General features: G+C 50.9%; 1 protein-coding gene across 6 annotated transcripts in view; it reads right to left on the reverse strand.

Annotated features, from left to right (window-relative positions):
• Positions 1-20591, reverse strand: part of Vgll4 (vestigial like family member 4) — a 119039-nt gene that overhangs the window by 51191 nt on the left and 47257 nt on the right. Inside the window, exon 1 of one of the 6 annotated variants that reach the window (XM_004874842.4) lies at positions 10275-10774. The exons of 4 other annotated variants lie outside the window; for them this stretch is intronic. In XM_004874842.4, the coding sequence (XP_004874899.1) occupies positions 10275-10353 (79 nt within the window). In that variant the 5' untranslated portion in view covers positions 10354-10774. Of the gene's footprint in view, positions 1-9833; positions 9976-10274; positions 10775-20591 lie in introns of those variants that run through there. One more of the 6 variants, XM_087207178.1, reaches the window with a different exon arrangement.

Genomic DNA, 20591 nt, shown 5'->3' on the forward strand with positions numbered 1-20591 from the left:
CTTCCTCGCAGCCCCCAATCCAGCTGCCCACTGCTTTCCACGCTGGCAGCCATCGCCATCACCCACCTGCAGAAGCAGTCCTCCTCTGAGATCATCCACATCGCCACCTCTGCCCTGAAATGAGGTGAGAAATACACACAGGCCCCGCTCCAGCCAGACACAGAGCTTTCGTCTTCCCACACACAGTCCCACTCAGCAGTAAGCAAACAGGAACTCCAGGAAGTAAGGAGCTGTCAGTTCACAACGACCAGCTTAACCTGCCCACAATTCCCCGCCAGGCTAAAATCTATGAGACTCAGAGACTCCAAATCTTTGCCAAGACAGAGAGACACAAGTATTTACCCCAGAGAAAGGAGTGTGGATGTCCACAGCTTGTTCCAGGGTAGTACAACAAACTGAACTACACCCCTAAATGGCTAAAATATTGCCATGTTTTTTTTCTAAGACAGGGTCTTGCTCTACAGTCCAGTCTGGCCTTGAACTACGTATGCAACCCAGACTGGCCTCAGCCTCCCAAGTACTGGGATTACAGATGGGCATCACCATGTCTGGCCCTAAAATATCACGTTTATGCTGTGTAAATTTTATCACAATAAGAAACGTTTGGAGCAAAGCTAAAATGTGATCCAATCATGTGATGAACCCTAACACAACACCACAGAAGAAACCCTGGCCATGCAACAACATGAACGGATTTCAAAATATTATGCTGGGCACAAGAGCTGGACGGACATGACAAAGTTTCAGACCAGGCACAACTACTGTACAACTCTAGGAGTCAAAACAGAGGTCATGTGGGGAAACGAACGTGCTGCCCAGCAACGGAGCACCACAAAGCTTTGAGGTGTCCTATATCCTGCTCTGGATCCTCAACCCAGACCACATGGTATGGAGCATTAAAAGCAAGTTTAAAAACTGGAAGCCACAGTTTCATATCCCAAGGCCAACCACCCACGAGCAAAACTGAAGTCATTCTACTTCTCCAAATGCTAACCCTAAACAAAACACAGAGATTCATGATTCCACAGGATGGGACCAATCTGCTCTGAACAGTCATTGTAACTGGCTGTTGCCTTTAAAAAGAATAGAGGCAGCTGGGCATGGTGGCACACACCTGTGATCCCAGCACTCGGGAGGCCGAGGCAGGAGGATCAGTGTGACTTTGAGGCCAGCCTGGGCCGCACAGTGAGTTCAAGACCAGCCTGGACTACACAGTGAGGCCCTGCCTCAAAACAATAAAATAAAAGCAGGGGTCCAAGGGGAAGAAAGAGAAGTTGGGGGAGGGAGGGTGGACCAAAAGGAATAGGTAGAAAACTCCAGCCCAAGTCCGCGTCTTACCAGCCTCACCACCCACGCCAGTATCTGTCCATCCAGGACGTCACCTCTTGAGGTTGGACCTCAACAGTCTAAGAAGAGCATATCAAAATAGAGTCAATTGCCACCAGCACCCAAAGGAGTCACGTGGCCTTTTATACACACCAGGCTGAAAATACTGGCTCCTGACAGAATCAGGGAGGCAGCGGGGAGGCAGCCTGACCCTGACTTCTGTTAATGAGTCAAGCAAGACCACGCGCTGCAAGCCCAAAGAAAATGTATTCAAGCTTCCTTCACACACAAGACCGGAGAGAAGTAAGTCCTCCACTCACATCTGCAGTCTGCAGTCTGAAAATAAAAGCAGGTACCTTTCAAGTTTGGGTGTAACCATTCTGCTCTGTTTGTCATGTTCTGGGGATGGGGTCTCGCCGTAACCCCCAAAGCAGGGCCCTTGCTGTCTCATCCCCAGCACGCACAGTGGCGCCGGGTGCAGCAGCTCCCTGAAGAGCTGGTCCGGGGCTGGGAACTGGGGCACAGAGGGCAGCGGCAGTGGCAGTGGCACACCCTCCAGTCAGCCCACCTGCGCCTCCGGACTTGCTCCCCACCAGTGGCACCCTCCTCCTTCCCCCAAGTGTCTTCCTTCCTCTAAGCACCTAGGCTACCACTACCTACCTTTGGGGCTAATCATCCAATTTCAGTGTTTCTTTATCCTTAATGGAAAGACACTCGTGGGTTCATTAATACGCTGACGCCACTTGCTTGGGTTTGCTTTGGTTTTCTGAGACAGGGTCTTGCTATATAGTCCAGGCTGGCCTTGAACTCTTGGCAATCCTCCTGCTTCAGCTTCCTGATACTGGGATGACAGGTTGGGGCCACCATGCCTGGCTTTTCTTGGTTCTAATGAGGATTTGACGGACAAAATCTCCACCTTCCCAGAAATTACAGTAAGGCAGACAGATGAGCAACAATGAGATCGAGGTTGTTACAGAAATATGCACGGCATGGCATGAAAATACATTTAACCCTGCCGAGAAGGAAGAGGGAGGACAGTCACTTCTTGACAAAAGCCCTCTTAGCTATTCAGGAGGCTGAGGCAGGAGGATCCTAAGAGCAAGGTCGGCCTGGGCAGACCCTGCCTCATGGAGAGGGGAGACTAACAGGAGCCCGGGGCAAGGAGTGGGGTGGGGGCAGCTCAGAGAGAAGCAGAAGTGGGGGATGAGGCCAGAAGGGAAATGGGCATGCCAATCCATGCAGCCATGGGCAGGGGGGACGTGATAAGAGGCAGGGATCAGTTATCAGCTGAGTCAAGTAACAGAAAATTAAGAAACCTAAGGACCAACCAAGTGATCATTCACTCGTGGGTGACCATCCTTGCCCAATGCTTCATGTTTTTAGTATCACAGACAGTGGCTTCTCCTCTGAGTGCTAGAAACATGTACCCATAAAATCTCAAAGACTGAAGAATATCTGAAGCACAATGTATCAGAGGGCCAATCATGGTGGTGCACACCTGTAACCCCAGCAACTAGGAGACTGAGGCAGGATGACTGCTGCAAGTTCAGGGGCAGCCTGAACTACACAGGAAGACCCTGTCTCAAAAAAACAAAACAAAATCCGAAATTAAGCCCACACCCTCACCCCAGAACCAGGGCCACTTCTCATCTTCCTGTTATGCTTTAGATCTGGGCGTCCCCCAAAGCCTCATGCACTCGTAGGTAGAGCTTTGGGGAGGTAACTGGATCATGGGGGTGAGACATTTGCAATGGATGAGTCCACTGCTGGGGTTACAGCTGAATGTGACACTGAGAGGTGAAGCCTGGAGGGAGGAGGTGATCACTGTGGGCGTGGCCTGGAAGGGTCTATCTCCCTCCTCCTCCCTTCATTCCTTCCTACTTCTGGTCCACCCAGCAGTAAGCAGCTCTCCTCCACCAGGCCTCTCTGCCAGGCCAGCCTGCCTTGGTGCCAAAGGACCATGAACTGAACCCTCTACAAACTGTGACCCAAAGCAAACCTCTCCTCCTTGGCATTGTGGGTGCTGTATTGTGCCCCAGTGGTGAAAAAGTGACTGTCTGCCTTGGCAGCAGGCCCTGCCCACCCTCTTGGAGACCTCCTGACCTACCCACTCCTCTCCTCACTGGGTGGCCACCCCTCCTGGCTGAGCCCAAGCAGCAGGCGCATACTCCTGCTATGCTAAGACCTCTCTAGCCTCCTCCACTGGGTCCCAAGTGACAACAACACTCAGTCTTTAATTCTCACCGACCTACCTCTCCCTCTCATCCCCTCACCCTCGCCCCGGCCCCATGCTGCCCAGGTTTGTGCACTGGCAGCTGTTGTTGGAGCAGGCACTGGGTTAGGGTTGGAGCCAAGCAGGAGTTGGAAGAATCTGGAAGGACTCAGCGTCACATGGCAGGAAGAAAGCGGTAAAGGTAAGGACTAAACTTCCCAGTGGGATGTCGCCTTGTCCAGAACAATTTCAGCAGTCGCAGGAGCAGAAACCTGGTTAACGTTTGTGTATTAAAACATAACACTAAACCAAATTATAGCATGTTAATCAAAAACAAAATTCTTTTTTGAGACAGGATCTTGGTATATAATTCATGCCGGTCTTGAACTCACTATGCAGCCCCGGCCGGCCTTGAATTTCCAGAGATCCTTCTGCCTCAACCTCCCAAGTGCTGGGATCACAGGCGCGTGTCACTACAACCAGGACTCAAAAACAAATTTAAAAAAATTTTTAATCAGATGACAGAAGATTAAGGAGAAAATGGGCAGACATGAGGTGACCTTTGTTCAGTAACTGGGGCGGGTAGGAGAAGAGAGGGCAGAGGCTGGGAGCCAAGGCAAGGTCCCAGAAAGGGCGAGTTTCTGTTTTGGGCTGGGAGGGACTGAGCATGCGCACCCGAACCGTGAGGGAAAAAAAACCGATCCATGGTGCCGGGGACAGCCGGGGCCAGGCACACCCAGCAGAGTTCTCGGCTGAGCAAGCAAGGCCACCTGATGGTCCTCCTTGGGGTCCTCTCCGCACTGGATAAGCAGCACAGAGCAGGCTCTTCACATGCCCCACGGGGCCTCCTCTTCCGGCCACACCAGCAGCTTTCCCGGGTACTGGTCTCCGGAAACTGGTGTAAGTGCTTCCGATTTTCAAGGTGGCGGAACAGGACTGAACATCTTTACACAGGCTTTAGGCTGACGAGGAAAACTTTTCCCTCCCTTTACCCTCCGCGCCACAGAACTTCAAGGCCAGTACAGCAGCAGCTCGGCTGTGACCCTTAACGGGAGCGCCATCACTCTCCTGGGTGACTTTCAAGCATTATCAACCAGGTCGTAGCTTTTAGCATGAAAATAAAACAAGAGTTCTTTGTGGGGTCAGCCAACAGTTCATTAACTGTGCAAGAGAAACCACCATCTGAAAGGTCGCGCATGGAAGAACGCAAGAAAATGGGTAGAGGAAAAAGCTGCTGACATTAACATGAAATTAGAAACCAACCCCGGCCCTCGAAGAGTGTTGCCCTCAAATAGTGTTGCCGTATAATGGAAGAAGTGTTTATTTTCAGAGGGAGAAAATGTCAAGGAATTTGCACTCATCGCTTCCCCGTCGCTATCAGGGAGGAAACCCAGGCCCCGCCCAGGTCGGGCAGAGAGCATGCGTGCCAAAGTGTGCCATCCTAGAGTTCACCCTACTGCGATCCATCAGCCAAGAACAATTAACAAGCAACTGTTTCCATGCAAAACAGATACAAAATCAAAATCAAGAGTGGCACATGGGGAGAATTCTTGTCCTTCCTAATTTCAGACGGTGCAGAAAACAGGTTATTGTTCTGGGGACCCGCGGCTCCTTAACAGCCATCTCGACCATGTAGGGCATTGTTGGCACACAGGAGCAATGTAAGCTTTTTCTGTGTCCAAAAGTCCCTGCTTTAACATTCAAAGAAACTGGCACAACAACAAAGCCGGCTTGTAACAAGTCTCGTCGCCCTGAAGTCACGGTTGCAGACCCCAGACGAGTTAGATGTCTGCTCACCTGCGGAAGGGTAGGCAGCTTCTCTCCCCACCCCCAAGATCTCACTTAAAAGGACAGACTCAGACTGGAGCTCTCCCGAGGTGGAGCACAGGCCCTGGGTATCAATGGGAGGGGCATAAAAGATGGTACACAGGGTAATTCCTACTCTGAGGAGGGCTCGTTGCTTAGAACTATAGGTAATATAGTTAGAAAGAGAAACAAGTTACAGCTCTGAGGAGCTTTTGGGATGGGGGGGGGCTCCTAGTCCTGGAAGAGGTGGCTGTTTTCTTGACCTGACTTTTTTTTTTGAGACAGGGTCTTCACTGTGTATCGAAGGCTGGTCTGAAACTCACAGGGATCCTCCTGCCTCAGCCTCCCAAGTGCTGGGATACACCACCACTTCCAGCCTGACCTGGCCATACTGACATTTAACTGTAAGCTCCCCATAAGCTTTGCGCCCTTTGCTCTACGTGTGCCATACTTCATAACAAACAACACCAGGAGGGAGCAGAGAGGCCCTAACACATTCCACAGCCATGCCACTGCCATGCCACAGCCATGCAACAGACAGGCATTCCGGAGATGTTTAAGAGCAAGGGTGAGGGGTGGCAAAGGGGACGGGCCTGTGTTTCCTCCATTCGCTGAGTGCTTTTCACTTTGTTCTGTTTACAGACGTCTTTACAAACAACCAGTGAAATGTTAAGAGTTTGAGAAGGTAGAGTTCAAAGAATAGATTTTCTATCTTTTCCAGGGTAAATAAACATTCTTTCAGCTAGTGGTGATTCACATTTGTCAGGATCAAAACATATTCTATACACAATGTCCTGAAATTAAAACAATCCTCAGGATTCAGGTGTGGGGGGAGCACAGACTAGAAGACAAGATAGCAAAGCAAACAAAAGTAAGTCCTCAGAACTTCGCAGAACGTATGCCCTTCAGCAGGTGAGAAAAGAGACAGAACACACGGAGGGGGTGAAAGCCTTCCCAGCCCCCACTTTTCAAAACAAGCACCCATGTTTAAGCATTGCTTTTGGGGGGATAAAAAAGTCAGAAGTGGGCTACTGCATACTACAAACACACCCCTGAGCAAGGCTAAAAAATAATACTGTGAGCTAAATATGTGATCCATAAATGTCATTAACTACAAATCATCATTAATAAGCATTAAATACATGGTGAGGAAACAGTGCCAGAAACCTTCCCCACAAAACTGTTCTTGTACATCTGTGTGCATGCAGATGCTCAATCTGGATTGAGTTTCTTCACCACAAAATCAGATTTCTGCAGCACCCACAAGGCCAGGACAACACTACACCCAGGGGTCCTGGGTGTCCTCCCAGCCCGAGGGAGCTGCTCTGCACCTTTACAGCTGCAACAAACCCCGGAGCCCCACAAGAGTAGGCGATGGAGACCAAGAGAAGGGAGAAGAAGGAAAGGAGAGAAATCGGCTTCCCCAGGAGCCAGGCGGCCTCCAGGAGACAAACAGCTCTGAGCAGCAGCCCGTCCCCAAGGGGCGGAGGGAGGGACCGGCGGGTGGGCGGGCCCGCGGGCAAGGAAGGGAGGAGCCTCGGCCGCACCTTCAGATCCCGGTCCCCCTGTAATTTAGGAGGCACAGAAGAGGTCTGGGCTCCTCCCACCTCTGTCCTCCCACACCCGGGTTGGCCGGCGGAACAAAAGAGGTCCCCCTCTTTGGGAAGGCCTGGGCTGCCTTCCCTCCCTGCAGACACAGGTGGTGGTGACACAGGTGGTGCTGAGCAGGAGGAACCTTTGATGACCACAACATACACTTCATTCCTACTTCATCACTACATTAAGAGAGGATTTCTCTAGCAATTCACAAACGATGGCCCGGAACCCACAATCTGTCAGTAAGAGCAGCTCTCGGCCACAGCCCTGGGCACCTCAGATTCAGCCCCAGGTTATTATGGCCATCAGTCACCTTGAGAAGAGCCCGTCCAACCTGCTTCCTGGCCCCCAGGGGTGAGAGGGCCCTCGCCAGGGGCTGACGGGGAGCTGTCAGCCACACAGGGACTTGGAAACCCAGATCCCCCAGCAGCAGGGAGAGCTGTCACCAGCACATAGGTCATCAGCTCTTACCAGACTACCTCACCCCCACCCCCTCCAAACTTGGTCCAACCATGGGCCTGGGGCCCAGAGGCCACCCCAGGTATCATTACTGCCCCTGTGGGGGGCTGTGCAGGCCCCAGCATCCAGGGGCTAACAATTCGTGAAGGAGACAGACACACAACACCTCTGGAGACACAGGGTGGGTGGCAGAATCCTAGAACAGTCCAGTCCACCGGCTCTCCTCTCAATTTCATTCTACAATGAACTTTCAGAATAAACCCAAACAGAAAAGCAGCTCTGGGCCTCGGTTCCTTCCCCAAAACCAGGCAATGCTATCAGATGTCTGAGGCCCTGGAAAGCCCCGGGGTAATTAGGTAATTAGAGAAGACAAGGCAGGCTATAATTAAGGGCTAAATTATACACGAGCAGCTACAGCTGCCATTGGGAGAGAGGTGGGTTTATCTTCTGGTGGTTGTTTTTGAGTGGACCTCCATGCTGCCACTTTTGTGCTGCCACTTTCGGGGCCCAGCCAGGGCCTGGGACCCAAGAAGCAGAAGGACACAGACACTGCCATCAAGAGGATCCCAAACACTTAGAGTAAAAAACCAACCTGGGCTAGGTTTCACCTATGACCTGTTTGGAGCAACCAGAGAAAAGTGGGCTTCCCAAGGACACCACAGAAATATTCATTGGGGGGCCAGGGAATTTAGCTCAATGGTTCCAGCACCTCCCTTGCAAGCACAAGGTCCTGAGTTCGATCCCTGGTACCAAAAACAAAAACAAAACAAAGAAATATTCGTTGGAGTGAGGAAGGGTGACCATGAGGTCCTCGAACAAAAGCACTGAACCCCACGAATCAGGTGGTCATCGGAGAAGACTCAGTACCCAGAAGCCACCCGACTCCCAGCCCTCCTACCTGGGCCTGGCCTCTCCCTCTCCTGCCCCAACAGCCCTGCCCCAAACCTGCTGCTGGTGGCAGTTCACCCCTTTGTTCTCTCTGGGCCTGCCTGCAGCCCACAGGAACCAAGGTGCAGGGACCAAGCAGGACGGCCTTACCTCAATCACTTAAATGAGCTCAAGCCACAAGCCGAGCATGTGCTCGGCAGGCTCGAGGCCCTGGGTTCCACCCCAGCACCACCAAAGTAAATTAATAAAATCAAGGGAGGGTTCTAAAGTGAGATTCAGGGAGACCTGGGTTGCTCCAGATAACTGACCAAAAAGATTTATTTGCATGGAAGTTGCTAGAAAGCATGAACAAAGTTGGCAAGGGCACATGGTTGATTCTGGGAAGAACTATGCCTGGAACAACTAAGGCAAATGGTTTAAAACTAGCATGGAAAACAAATACAACTATCTACACCTTAAGTTTTCAAGCAAACAGGTCACATGATTCCCTTGTCCCAGGCCTGTAAGTGGTATGAAGCTATCTGTGCCCTGAATGAATCACGCTGCTTACCAATGTGCATCCCATTTCCCAAATGCCTTCCCTGGAATGCTGAGGGGCTGAGACCTTCAAAACCAGTCGTCTCAGCACGCTGGGTTTAGGGGAGCTGCAACTGGTCCAACTCTTATCAAAAAAAAAAAAAAAATCTGCCTCCGATTTCTGCCCATCTCCCACCATCTCTGCAAGGCAGACCAGATGTGTGCGCTGTTTACACTGCGGAAACCACCAGGACACAAGCCGCTCACTCTGCACAGCACACATTTTGCTGTGCTTTTCTCCATTCCCTGAGTATTTATTTTGGTGCTAAAATAATGTTAACTTTCATAATAAGGAAAATGGAAGCAGATGTTTAAACCAGAGGCTAGCCTATTCTCCACTTAGCTGTTCAACTCTTAAACTCCAACTTGCTTCCTACCAAACACAGAGGGAGACGACTTTACCAAGGACACAACCATAAATCAACCTGGCCGGGCTTGCCCTACCTCTCCCTCCCGGCCCAACCGGGACTGAAAACTGCATCTGGTATCCATTTCCCAGCGGGCCTCCCTCCTTGCCCAGGCTGATCGCTGGCTATATTCTGCCTGGCATCCGAAACACCCCATTACGTGTGGAAGAAGACAATACAACAGAAACTGCCTCAGAAGTCCTAACTTCCCGTTCACTGGGGGGAAAAGTTCTAGAAACGAACAATCGTGGTCAACTCCGCAGGAAGCAAGTCCGGGCAAGGCTGCGGGGCCCCTTCCAGAGAGGCCTTTTCCAAGAGTTCCGAAGTAAGATCCCAGCAGCAGATTCCAAGAAACCAACTCACCAAAGTTCTCCCAACTGAACTAGTAAAAAAGCAACAAATACCCTTCCCATAAAACTTTAAGATCTTTATCTGTAGAGTTAATTTTATAAAAGACTTTTTTCCTGGAAAGGGGAAAAGAAACAAGTTTTCCAGGTCTGATTAGCAAACAGACCTGGAATTTTTACAAGAAAAATACAAGCGAATCAGCTCCCCCTCCCTACTTCTTATTGCTGTTTTCTTTTTCTTTCTTTTTCTTCTCCTGTCTGCCCTGGAGAAAACCCGGCAAGCGCCCTGCTGGATCAGGAAGGTGAGGCGTCCAGGCTCTTCCTCCGGGCCACAGGCCGAATCCCACGGCCGGCCTTGGCCGGGCCATTGCCAGGGCTCCGGCGCGCACGTAGTGTCCCAGAGATGAAGAAAGCGCCCTCCCTCACCTAGGCCGGGCGGACGGACACCCTGGGGGGAGAAGGGGCGAAGACCCTGGGCGAAAGCTCTCGGCAGCCCCCCAGCTCCCCCGCGCTACTGTGTTGCCGCAGAGGGGGCGCAGCTGTCAGGAAACGGGGCGCCAGACAAAGGCCCCTCCGGCCTGCGCCCTGACTCGGCGCCCCATTGTTCCGGCGTCGCCCCTGCGCTCGCGGGCCCTTCCCGCACCCTGGCCCCGGTACCTTCATAGCAGAGGATGCCGATGTTGTTCATCTTGTCCAGGTACTGGAAATTCAACAGGTCCATCCTCATAAACAGCATTTATCAGCGAGCAAAGAAAACCAGCTCTTCGCTTTCGCCCCCAAAGAGAAAGTTGCAAATGCAATGGTCGCGGGGTGGCTCCCGGCTCTGCCGGCCCGCGGAGGCCTGGCCCCGGGAGCACAACAAAGTACGGGAAAGTTAAAAAAGAAAGAGAGGAAAGCGCCCACAGAAACCGGGCTCGGACCCTCCCGGGGTCACGGGCGTCCGGTGCATGTACGGTGTCCCCGCCGCAGCGTCGGAGAGGGGTCCGGGGGTCTTTACAAGTCTGTCTGGGACATCAGAAAGGGGCGAAGAAGGAGCGCACTTCCCAGGACAAAGCCTCGCTCACAGCCCGCTGCAAGCCAACTGTGCGGACACGCGGGGCGCACGGCGGGGGCGCCCTGCCCGGGAGCCGAGCATGCTCACTGCGCCGCGGGCTCCTGCTCGGCCGCCGGAGCCCGCGCCAGGGGAGGGGCACGCAGGAAGCGGCGCCCTGCCAACGGGAGGAGGGGAGCCCAGCCAGCCAGTTTCTTTTTCAGGAGCTGAACACGAAGTTAAAAAAAAAAAACACAACACTGCGGAAGCAAACTTCCCTGGAACTTAACTTTTGTGTCGCTTTACCCCGGGGTCTGGGAACCCAACGCGTTCTTGCTAGGCTTTCTCTTTCTGCAGTTTCTTTTGTTTCTAAGATAGACTCGTGTGTTTCAGGTTTCAGTGTAAATGTAGCACACAACTTCTTTTGAAACCCCTGGTCCAACGCGGGGGGTGGGGGTTGACGTCATCTTTTTGCAACAGGGGAAACTGAGGCCCGGAGTGCTGAACGCCAGAAAGACCTGGTAGTTTCACTGCTTTAAAAATGTGGTCTCCCATAAGAGAATCTTAAATTTTTTTTAAAATGGAGGAAGGGGAAGATGGACACATACTTAGGCAAACAGGACTCATATAATCTGAAAAAACAAGACTCAAAAGCAGCAAGCTTCCTTGAAATTGTGGTGAGGGGACAAGGCGGGCATCGTTTGAGCAAGGACAGGGCCGCACCTGGTGGCTGTCGCTGTCCTCACTGCCGGCCACCGGCTGAACCCCATCTCCAGGGCTGCCCTGCCACATGGTGAACCCCGCGGGAACTGGAGGTGCTCTCTGTACTGAGTTACTGTGCTACGGAGCCCTGGGAAGGATCCAGGTGTGCGCAGGACAGCAGGCCAGGCAGATGTTCACACTCAACGTGGAATGAAGGACACTGTACACTTTAAAGATCCAGCAACTGCTGCATTTGGGGTAATGGCCATGTGGGGGCAGGTTCTAACCTTTGTGGGTTCACAGGACCCCGATTCTGTTGCCCTGGCTGCTGCTGCAGGAGCTCTGGGGCAAGCGGAAGCGAGCGGGACCAGGTCTTCCAAGCCTCTGGTTTACAGGGCATTGACCCAGTCTCCCCAGGGTTCTAAGACCCCCTGAGCCCTGCCCAGATGCCTGTCCCAGGACCACCATTAAGATACTTGATGGTGTGTGTGCGGGGTGGGAGAAACCCTGACACTGCTCAGCACCTTTGTGTCTTTGGGAACTAGACTCAGTCAACCAACAGTTCCAGAGCACTATTACCAGGGTACATTCTTTGGCAGGAGTTGTCAGTCACAAAACTCTATGCCTCACAAGCACATCCTACATGAGAGAGATCTGGCTGTACCTCAGAATTAACTGGGAGCTTTTAAAAATGCAGGTGCAGGCCAGGGATTTAGCTCAGTGGTTCCGCCACCTGCCTCGCAAGCACAAGGTTCCGAGTTCAATCCCCAGTACCAATAAAATAAAAAAATAAAAATAAAAATGCAGGTGCTAGCAGGGCATGGAGGCTGAGGCAGGAGGATCGCCACAAATTCAAGGCCAGTGTGGGCTGCTTACTGAGTTCAAGGCCAGTCTGGACTACACAGTGAGACCCTGTCTCAAAAAAAACAAAATCTGGGTGCTGAGGCTGCATCCCAAACGGATGGGGGGCAGCTTCTAAAGACCCCAGGTGGTTTGCACATGCAGCCACGCTGGGTGCCCTGCCTTCTTTGTGGAAGGAAACACTTGCCTTGAGATGCTTCATTTTAGACATCTAAGGAGAGTTCAAAAAAATAGTGCTTTAAGCACACGTTTCACACAACATGGTTGTAAGGATATGAGTAAAATATACGGTGACAGGGGCCAGGGATTTAGTTCAGTGGTGCCGCCACTTGCTTCAAAAGCACAAGGTCCCGAGTTCGATCCCGGGTACCAAAAAAACAAATTGGCGATGTCCCTTCATGACTCCACCCCACACAGCACAGCAGCTTTCCGTCCACCTGTGACAGCCATCTGCACGGGCAGTGTCCCCGGGGACACAGATCTGTGCCTCCATGAGCACCTTCCCACTGACCTGCCAAGGAGAGGCTGGGTGTCCCTGTCCCCAAGACAAGGTACAGAAAAGAGCAGGCATTGTGGGCATGCCTGTCATCCCAGCACTCAGGAGGCTGAGGCGGGAGGAATGCCAGGAAGTCAAGGCCAGCCTGGGCTTTACAGCGAGGCCGTGCACACACACACAAAGGCTATCTCGTTATGCACACACAGATACTCCAGGATCTGAAAAATCTGAAACACTGCATGTTGCATAGTGGGTATTCAACCTATACCAGCCTGCCAACAACCATGAAAAACCAAAAGGAAAAAGAACTGGGGACCACAGTACTTACCTCACCATCTAGATTCAGCACTTGGGAAGCTGAGGCAGGAGTACTTCAGAATGCCAGCAACTTATCCTTTAAATAACCCTATATACTCAAAAATGTCAATTCTTTTCAAATTTACTCAAGGTAAACTATTCATGGGCCAGAGATGTAGCTCAGTGGCGCCATGCCTGCCTGGCAACCACAAGGTCCTGAATTCAACCCCTGGTTCCAAAAACTTAATTAATTAATTAAACAAAATATTCATAACTAAAGTATCAAGAAAATAGATACGTGAGGGCCTGGGTCTAGCTCAGGGGCACGACGCCTGCCTCGAAAGCACAAGGTCCTGAGTTCAATCCCCAGTACCAAAAAACAAACAAAAAAAAGAAAATAGGTATGTGAAACTGGAGAGGTAGCTCTAAATTTTATCCCTCCCCCCAACAAAGTAGGGAGTAAGAGCTAATTTTTTTTTAATAAAAAAAAAAATCAGGAGCATCACAAATTCAAAGACAGTCCGGGCAACTTATCAAGACCTTGTCACAAAATGTAAAAAGCTAGGCGTGGTGGCGCACACCTGCGATCCCAGAACTTGGAAGGCTGGGCAAAGAGGATTGCTGTGAGTTCAAGGGTCACTGAACTATATAGCTGAGATCCTATCTCAAAAAACAAACAACCTAAGAAAGGATTCCCAACTAGAGATGCTTATCATGCTGCTTTTTATTCTTCTCTGGTACAGTTCCTCCCCTCTATTTACTCTCCTTTGAGATAAGGTCTTACTCTGTGGTCCAGGCTGGCCTCAAACTCCCAGGCTCAAGTGATCCTTCTGCCTCGGCCTCCTCCGTAGCTGGGACTGCAGGTCCATGCCACTACACCTAGCCCATCTTTATTTTATCTTACTCACTTTTTGTGTATGTGTGGTGCTAAGGAAGGACCCAAGGACACACACAGTCTAGGCAAGCACTCTACCCCTGAGCTACACCCCAGCTTCTGGCCGCTGTTTACAACTTGCTAACCAGAAAACCTGTAAGTCCAAAACTAAAAGAAGACATTAAAACTGGTATGACAATGACAATGTTATGCAGCCATTACGACACCTCCAAAACATAGAATGCCCCGAGAAAATGTTAAACTAGGTGCTATATGGGCCAAGAATTTAGCTCAGTGGTTTCGCGGCCTGCTTCACAAGCAAGGTTCTGAGTTTGATCCCTGATACCAAAAAAAAAAAAAAAAAAAAAAAAACCCACAAAAAACAAAAGAACTATGTGCTATATAACAACAGAATTACATCTGTTAACTGGAAACAATAAAAACAGGATGTAAAAGAAATACACTGCAGGCCAATTAGCAGCTATCCTTAGGAAGGCATATGCCTACACAGAAGTCTGTGCACCTTAATTAACCAGACTGGGAGTCCAGTACTCATCTTTGGAAGTGGGCATTTCCTACAATTCCTGCTACTTCTCTCTGATCCACATGGAGTGTATTCCTTACATAATGAAGGGGTCTGTTTTTCCTAAAAGGAGAATAAGAAAAAAATTCCCTGGTAAGACAGAAACAGTGGATCATATAGATCTTCTTTTAAAATACCACAAAATCTGTTTTTCATTCTGAGTCAGGGTCCTGCCATGGCACCTGGTCTGACTTCAGCTCAAGAGTTCAAGCAATCCTCCTGCCTCAGCCTTTCAATAGCTGCTATGCTATCTCCTTTTGATTTAGATTTAACGACTACAGATAAATAAAATACAAATTTTTACTCAGACCTTTGGAAGATGCAAAGATATTCAGGATTAAAGCATGTGTCCTAAAGAACAAAGCCAACAGGGAGGACCTTAAAGTTTCAGAGCTGTGGACACATATGTGCATGTTTTGTTGTTTTTTGAGACAGGCTCTCACTGTGTGGTTCCGGCTGGCCTTGAATTCACAATGTAGTCCAGGCTGACCTCCAATTTGGGGCGACCCTCCTGCCTCAGCTTCCGGACTGCTGGGATTACAGGTGTGTGTCACCACATCCGGCTCTGCAGGTGTGTTTTGTCTGTAGCATTTACCAATCATGTCATACAATATTAGCAGCAGCTGTCTGAACCTCACCATAAACTTGAGGAGGGAAAAAAAAACCAGGCCCCTCCCTCACACAGCAGGCGCTCTATAAATGCTGATTACCTGTGGAGTAGGGGCTGCACTGAGTGTGTCTGTGTGGGGGAGGGCTGGCTCCCAGCATAGAACACATCATCGCCAGACACATGAGCTGCTAGATAAAGGTGGAAGGCAGAATCTCTCTCCAGACATTCACGCAGCACAAGACTCTCCCACCTGAGGCTGGTGTGAGGGAAAGGCCCCAGCTAGGTCTGACAGGAATCTCCACAGGGCAGTGGGAAACACAAGAGCCCTGAGCAGCTAGGTCCCTCCCTCCTCCTGGGTGCCAGACACACAATGCATGCTTTTCATCCAAGCTGGGGGTGTTTGTTTGTTTGGGGTTTTTTGAAACAAGGTCTCACTATGTATTCCAGGGTTGTCTTTTTGCTGTTTTGTTTGGTTTTTTGAGACTGGGTCTGAGTATAGAGCCCAGGCTGGCCTTGAACTCACAGCAATTCTCCTGCCTCAGCCTCCCAAGTGCTGGGATGGCAGGCAAGTGTCACCATGCCCAGCTTAAAACTTCTTAAATACTGCTCAGGGTTGGGATGTAGCAGTGGTAGAAAGCTTGCCTCGCATCCCTGAAGCCTTGTGTTTAAACCTCAACACCACAAAACAAATAAATGCTGTTGAGAACACAAATTCCATAGGAGACTTGGATGAGACCCTTTCTTTGGCAACCGTGAGCTAGATCCATTGATACCACTGTGCTCAAGTTCACCCTGTGCTCAATTCCCAAACAACACAGACTACACCACATAGAAAGGGTCCCTGCATGTAGTAGCAGGTCTTCAACAACATACTGGACAAATCAGAGGGACCAAGGCAAAATGCACTCCAAATTCCTCAGGCACTAGTGGTGTAAATGTGGACCCTGTCAGGCTCTCTGTGCTGCACACTTTCTCCAGAGCCAGACGCCTACCTCTAGCACAGAATTTTGCTTATTTCTGCAACCTGAGTGTGCTCAGAGTGAAAAATGACAAGAAACATGCAGTATTTTGTCCAATTTTTTCACAAAACCAACTATCACTAAGCTGTGTCTTAGGGTTTGTCATTTATAAAGTGGTCCTATTTGTAAACTGACACACTCAACTTCTCTTAAGTGGCACTAGATCAGTTACTGTAAAACAATAGGATTTTGCACAAATGCATTGCTTCCTTAAAACTTAAAATGGCTCTTCAGTGACTCAAACTTTCAATACAACACCCCCCTCTAGGGGCAAGTTTCAAACTGCACGGACAATTTTGGAAAAGCAAACACCGCAGTTTGGGCCATTCCCATCTGACATGCACGATACTTCATTTATCTAATTTTAAAAAGTCATAGAAAATATAATTTAACACAAACCCTTACTAAACTTTGCAAAAATTAAATACTGACAAAATGAATTCAATGATTATCAAATGACTAAATAGGAAACCTGCTCTAAGATAAATTTAAGGTCTAGGGAGTCCTGGGTCTCTTCCCCAGTGCCTCCCAAAGATGAGCTTAAGATATAAGTATACTCAGGAAGCTGAGGCAAGAGTTTGGCCATGAGTTCCATGCCAGCCTGGGCTACGTAGTGAGTTCAAGGCCAGCCTGAACTACGCAGCAAGACCCTATCTCAAAAAAAAGAAAAAGTATATTCTGTATACAGACTAGGAATTACATTTTAGGCAAATCAGTCCTGAGGGAGGAAATCTTAGCCACATTATCACTTCCTGGAAAAGAGCTATCTCTTGCAAAACACTGTAACTTTAGAACCACAGCTCTATATGCTTGGCTAGTGTTTCCTTGCCCCAAAAACTTACTGATTTTCATTCCTACCAACATTTAGGGTCGCTGAATCCCATTCAAAGGATATTCCCCAGTAAAATGATTCCAATACACGCACATTATTGACAGACATATTCCTGCAAGCCTGACTAGGTCTAACCCCTCGGGGAAAGAGGAGATGAAATCCCCAGGAGAAAATCTTATATGAGGAAGGTGGTGCTCCCCGCCTGTCCCAGAGCAGCACCCCATCAAGGGCACCCTGTGCCTCCAGAAGCAGGGCCGGAGGGCAGGCTGGGTGCACCAGGGAGAAGCACACCTGCTGCTCTAGCAGGGCCGGCGCACCCCCCTCCCTGTGCCCCACAACTGCCCCCATCAGAGCGAGGAGCAGCCTGACCGCGGCCATACACAGAGGTGCAGGAGCCAGGTACTCTTCTGTGACTGGATCCTTTCACTCGATGGGCCGTGATCAAAAAATACAGTGAACTGTAAATCTAAGCCTTTAATCCCCTCAAAATCTTCCCTCTTGCTTTGAATACGCTGATCCCATCATGTTTGCCACTTTCTGCAGCAGCTCCCGAGTCCTCTTTCCTGAGTGTCATGAGCTGCGCTCTCCTGATGTCCTGAATCAATTCAACATGTTTCCCTTTCATGGCCATCTTGACTTTGCGCAAGAGCCAGATCCGGTGAGTGAGGTGGAAAACGTCATGTTTTTACAAGCCCGCCTTTCTGTGGCACTCGGCAGGCACACTTAGCACACTCCTGGTCACACTGCACAATGGCACTCTCGCTGAGGAGCAGCTACACTGGGTCACAGAAGCGCACACTCGGCAAGTTTCCCATGGCGCTGTACAGGCTCCGCCACGCCCCTCCCCTGGGGCGCTTGGCCAGCCCTCGGTGGCTTTTTACATTTTGTGCTCCCCGTCTTTCTATAGCTGTGACAACAGCAGATGCTCAGGGTCACCATACAGGGAGGGAGCGGACAGGCTCCCACCCGGGATCTCAGGCAGGCACCCGGACGCTGCTCGGCTGCTCCTAAGCTGGCAAGTGGGGCCTGGGATGCAGCCAACGCCATACAGTGCAAGGGACAGCTTCTGTGGGCAACACGGCCATGATGCCACCGTCACAACACGTGGGCTAAGGAACTCATCACCCGACTTTTTCTCCTTAGGAAATTATAAAGATCAGAGCAGAAATCAATGCAATGGAGACTAAGAGAAGGATACAAAAAAAAAAAAAATCAATGAATCACAGTTGGTTTTTCGAAAGAATAAAATCGATAAACCCTTAGCCAACCTTATCAAAAAAAGGAAAGAAAAGGCTCAAATCCATGCAATTAAGAACAAAAAAGGTGAAGTCACCACAGACCCAGCAGAAATCCAGAGGATCATCAATACCTACTTCGAGAACCTGTACTCTAATAAAATGGAAAACACAGAAGAAATGGACAGATTCCTAGACTTTTTCTCCTTAGCCAAATAACCACTATCTGATAGAGCTCAGGGTCATTTTCTATTGTCTTGGAATGCTGCTTCCCCTAAAGCTGAAGGGACATAAGACAAAGGATGTGCAGGGCATGGTGCTAGGTGCTTTTACACACTTTTTTTTTGGTAGTGCTGGGGATGAACTCACCACTGAGCTGTACCCCAAGCCCTATTTCTTAATCCTCACAATAACAGCATGGCAATCTTAACCACCATCTGTACAGATGGGGAGACAGATACCAGGCAGGGTCAGCAGCTTGTCCAAACTCACACTCATAGAGGCTGTGACTTTCCATGATACCCAGGGTTTTACTTTTCACTAAAGGCAGGAAGAGTTTTTAACATCCTCCATGACTGCTAACTTGCATGGATATGAAGAGGAACAGGGCCATCAAAAGTCCCTGGGATAGAAGGGATGCAATGGGGACCAGGTGCTGGGGCCACCCCGGAGGCTCCCAGGCCCATATCCCAAGGATGGTCCAGCACAGGTAGTGCGGGCTGGCCTTGAATGCAGTGATACCCCTGCCTCAGCCTCCCCAGTGCTGGGATGACAGGCGTGTACCACGCCTGGCAAAAGATGAATCTTTAGTTTATGCCCAAGAAATGACTACATCCAGCACCGGAGTTTGGAATGTTCCTCCAGTTGACTTTCCCGAGCACTTGGGTCAGGGCTACTGCACGGGGACTCTGGGATAGAAGGCAGAGCCCTCCTCCCCATGCCCTGTGTATTACTCCCATGCAGGACTAGGCAGTGAGGCGAGTCAGCCTAGGACATGATCCACTCCGCCTCCTCCCGTTTATTTAAACAGTGCCCTTCTTCCTTCCCACACTCAGCCAGGGCCTCCATGCTGATCACCGCCAATCCCCAGGGCAGCGAGACCAGAATGGTCCACCTCTTGATTTCTCTGGGTCCTGGAAGCAGACGAGACACTTCCTGGAGGGCAGGGGACATCAAGTCCCAGTGGCAATCTCTCCCCCAGAAGCCCCCCATGTGGGGACCCACCCAGGCCCCGCTGGGTGCTTTCCCTCATCACTGGCCCGGCCCCCAGAAGGCGGCCCATCAGTCCTGAAAGAGCGGAGGAGGACAGAACCTCTGGAGCCAGGCAGGGAAGACAGGTCAGGAAGGACCCTGCTGAGGTCCCATCATGCCTGGGGTCACTAGAAGGGGCACAGGGGAACCCCCGTGATGGCAGGGTCCCAGCAGGGTACACCACAGGATGGCATTTCGAGTCACACAAAGACGGCCCCTGAGGACATGAACCTCGAGGGGACCCGCTCAATGGCCAAGGCCCAGTGACTACACAGGGCCACCCAGCCAGCAAGTTCGTCACCCCAACCTAGCCACTGCCAGGGCGATGTCCCACACAGCGGGGCTGCTGGACCACATCAAGGACCCCGCTACTTAATAAAGGGCGGAACACAGTGGCAGGAGGGTCCTAGGGGCCAGTCAAGGCCTTGGGGACAGGTGACACCGCAGTGCAGGTCTATGCGTGCTGAAGGCCAAGACCGCCACGTGGGCTGCTCAGGGTGCCGTCCCAGCCTTGTCCAGCAGAGCGCTGTCCTCCCAGTACTCCAGGGCTTTCGAGGGGGCCCCCGCCACCTGGCAGAGTGGCTTTCTAACCAGGCTTAGGAGACCAAGACACTCCAGCCTCCCAGGGGGGTCCCGGCACTCTGGTGAAGAAAGGCCAGGAGGGACGTGCTTGTCATGAGCCAGGCTGGGACAGCAGGGGAAGCTTGAGGACAGAAGATACCGCTGAGGGCTGCAGTCACCGGTCCCCGCTGTCTCAACTGGCTTCCTGGTAAACGCAGCAAAGTACAGGATTCAGAGTCAGACATGTCAGGCACCAGGGGTCCTGCGCTGACCGCGCACTAGGCCACAGCGACAGAGTTGTTCCACTCTTCAACCCTACTTCCTCTTTGCCCCGCCTGCAGGCTGCCAGGACTGCCCACATTACAGGGTACCTTGCGTCACTTTTCCCAGAGGGGATGCGCATCTCGGTGTCCTGTGCACAGACACGGGTCCCTCAGACAAGGCACTGCCTGACTGTCCCCAAAGATCCTCAGCAGAAGTAGCTGTGGGACAAGTGGCAAAGGCCATGTCCTCACCTGCTCCAGCCTCCAGCTTGTTTTCCTGTTCAAACTTCTGAGAGTCTGGAAATGACAGCGCCACCCAGCAACCCACCCCACCTGAGAAAGGAGAACTGAAGATGCCTC

This window comes from Heterocephalus glaber, unplaced genomic scaffold (genome assembly GCF_053883595.1).
Source record: "Heterocephalus glaber isolate CG9 unplaced genomic scaffold, H.glaber_assembly_v1.0 deba00000768, whole genome shotgun sequence".
NCBI lineage: Eukaryota > Metazoa > Chordata > Mammalia > Rodentia > Bathyergidae > Heterocephalus > Heterocephalus glaber.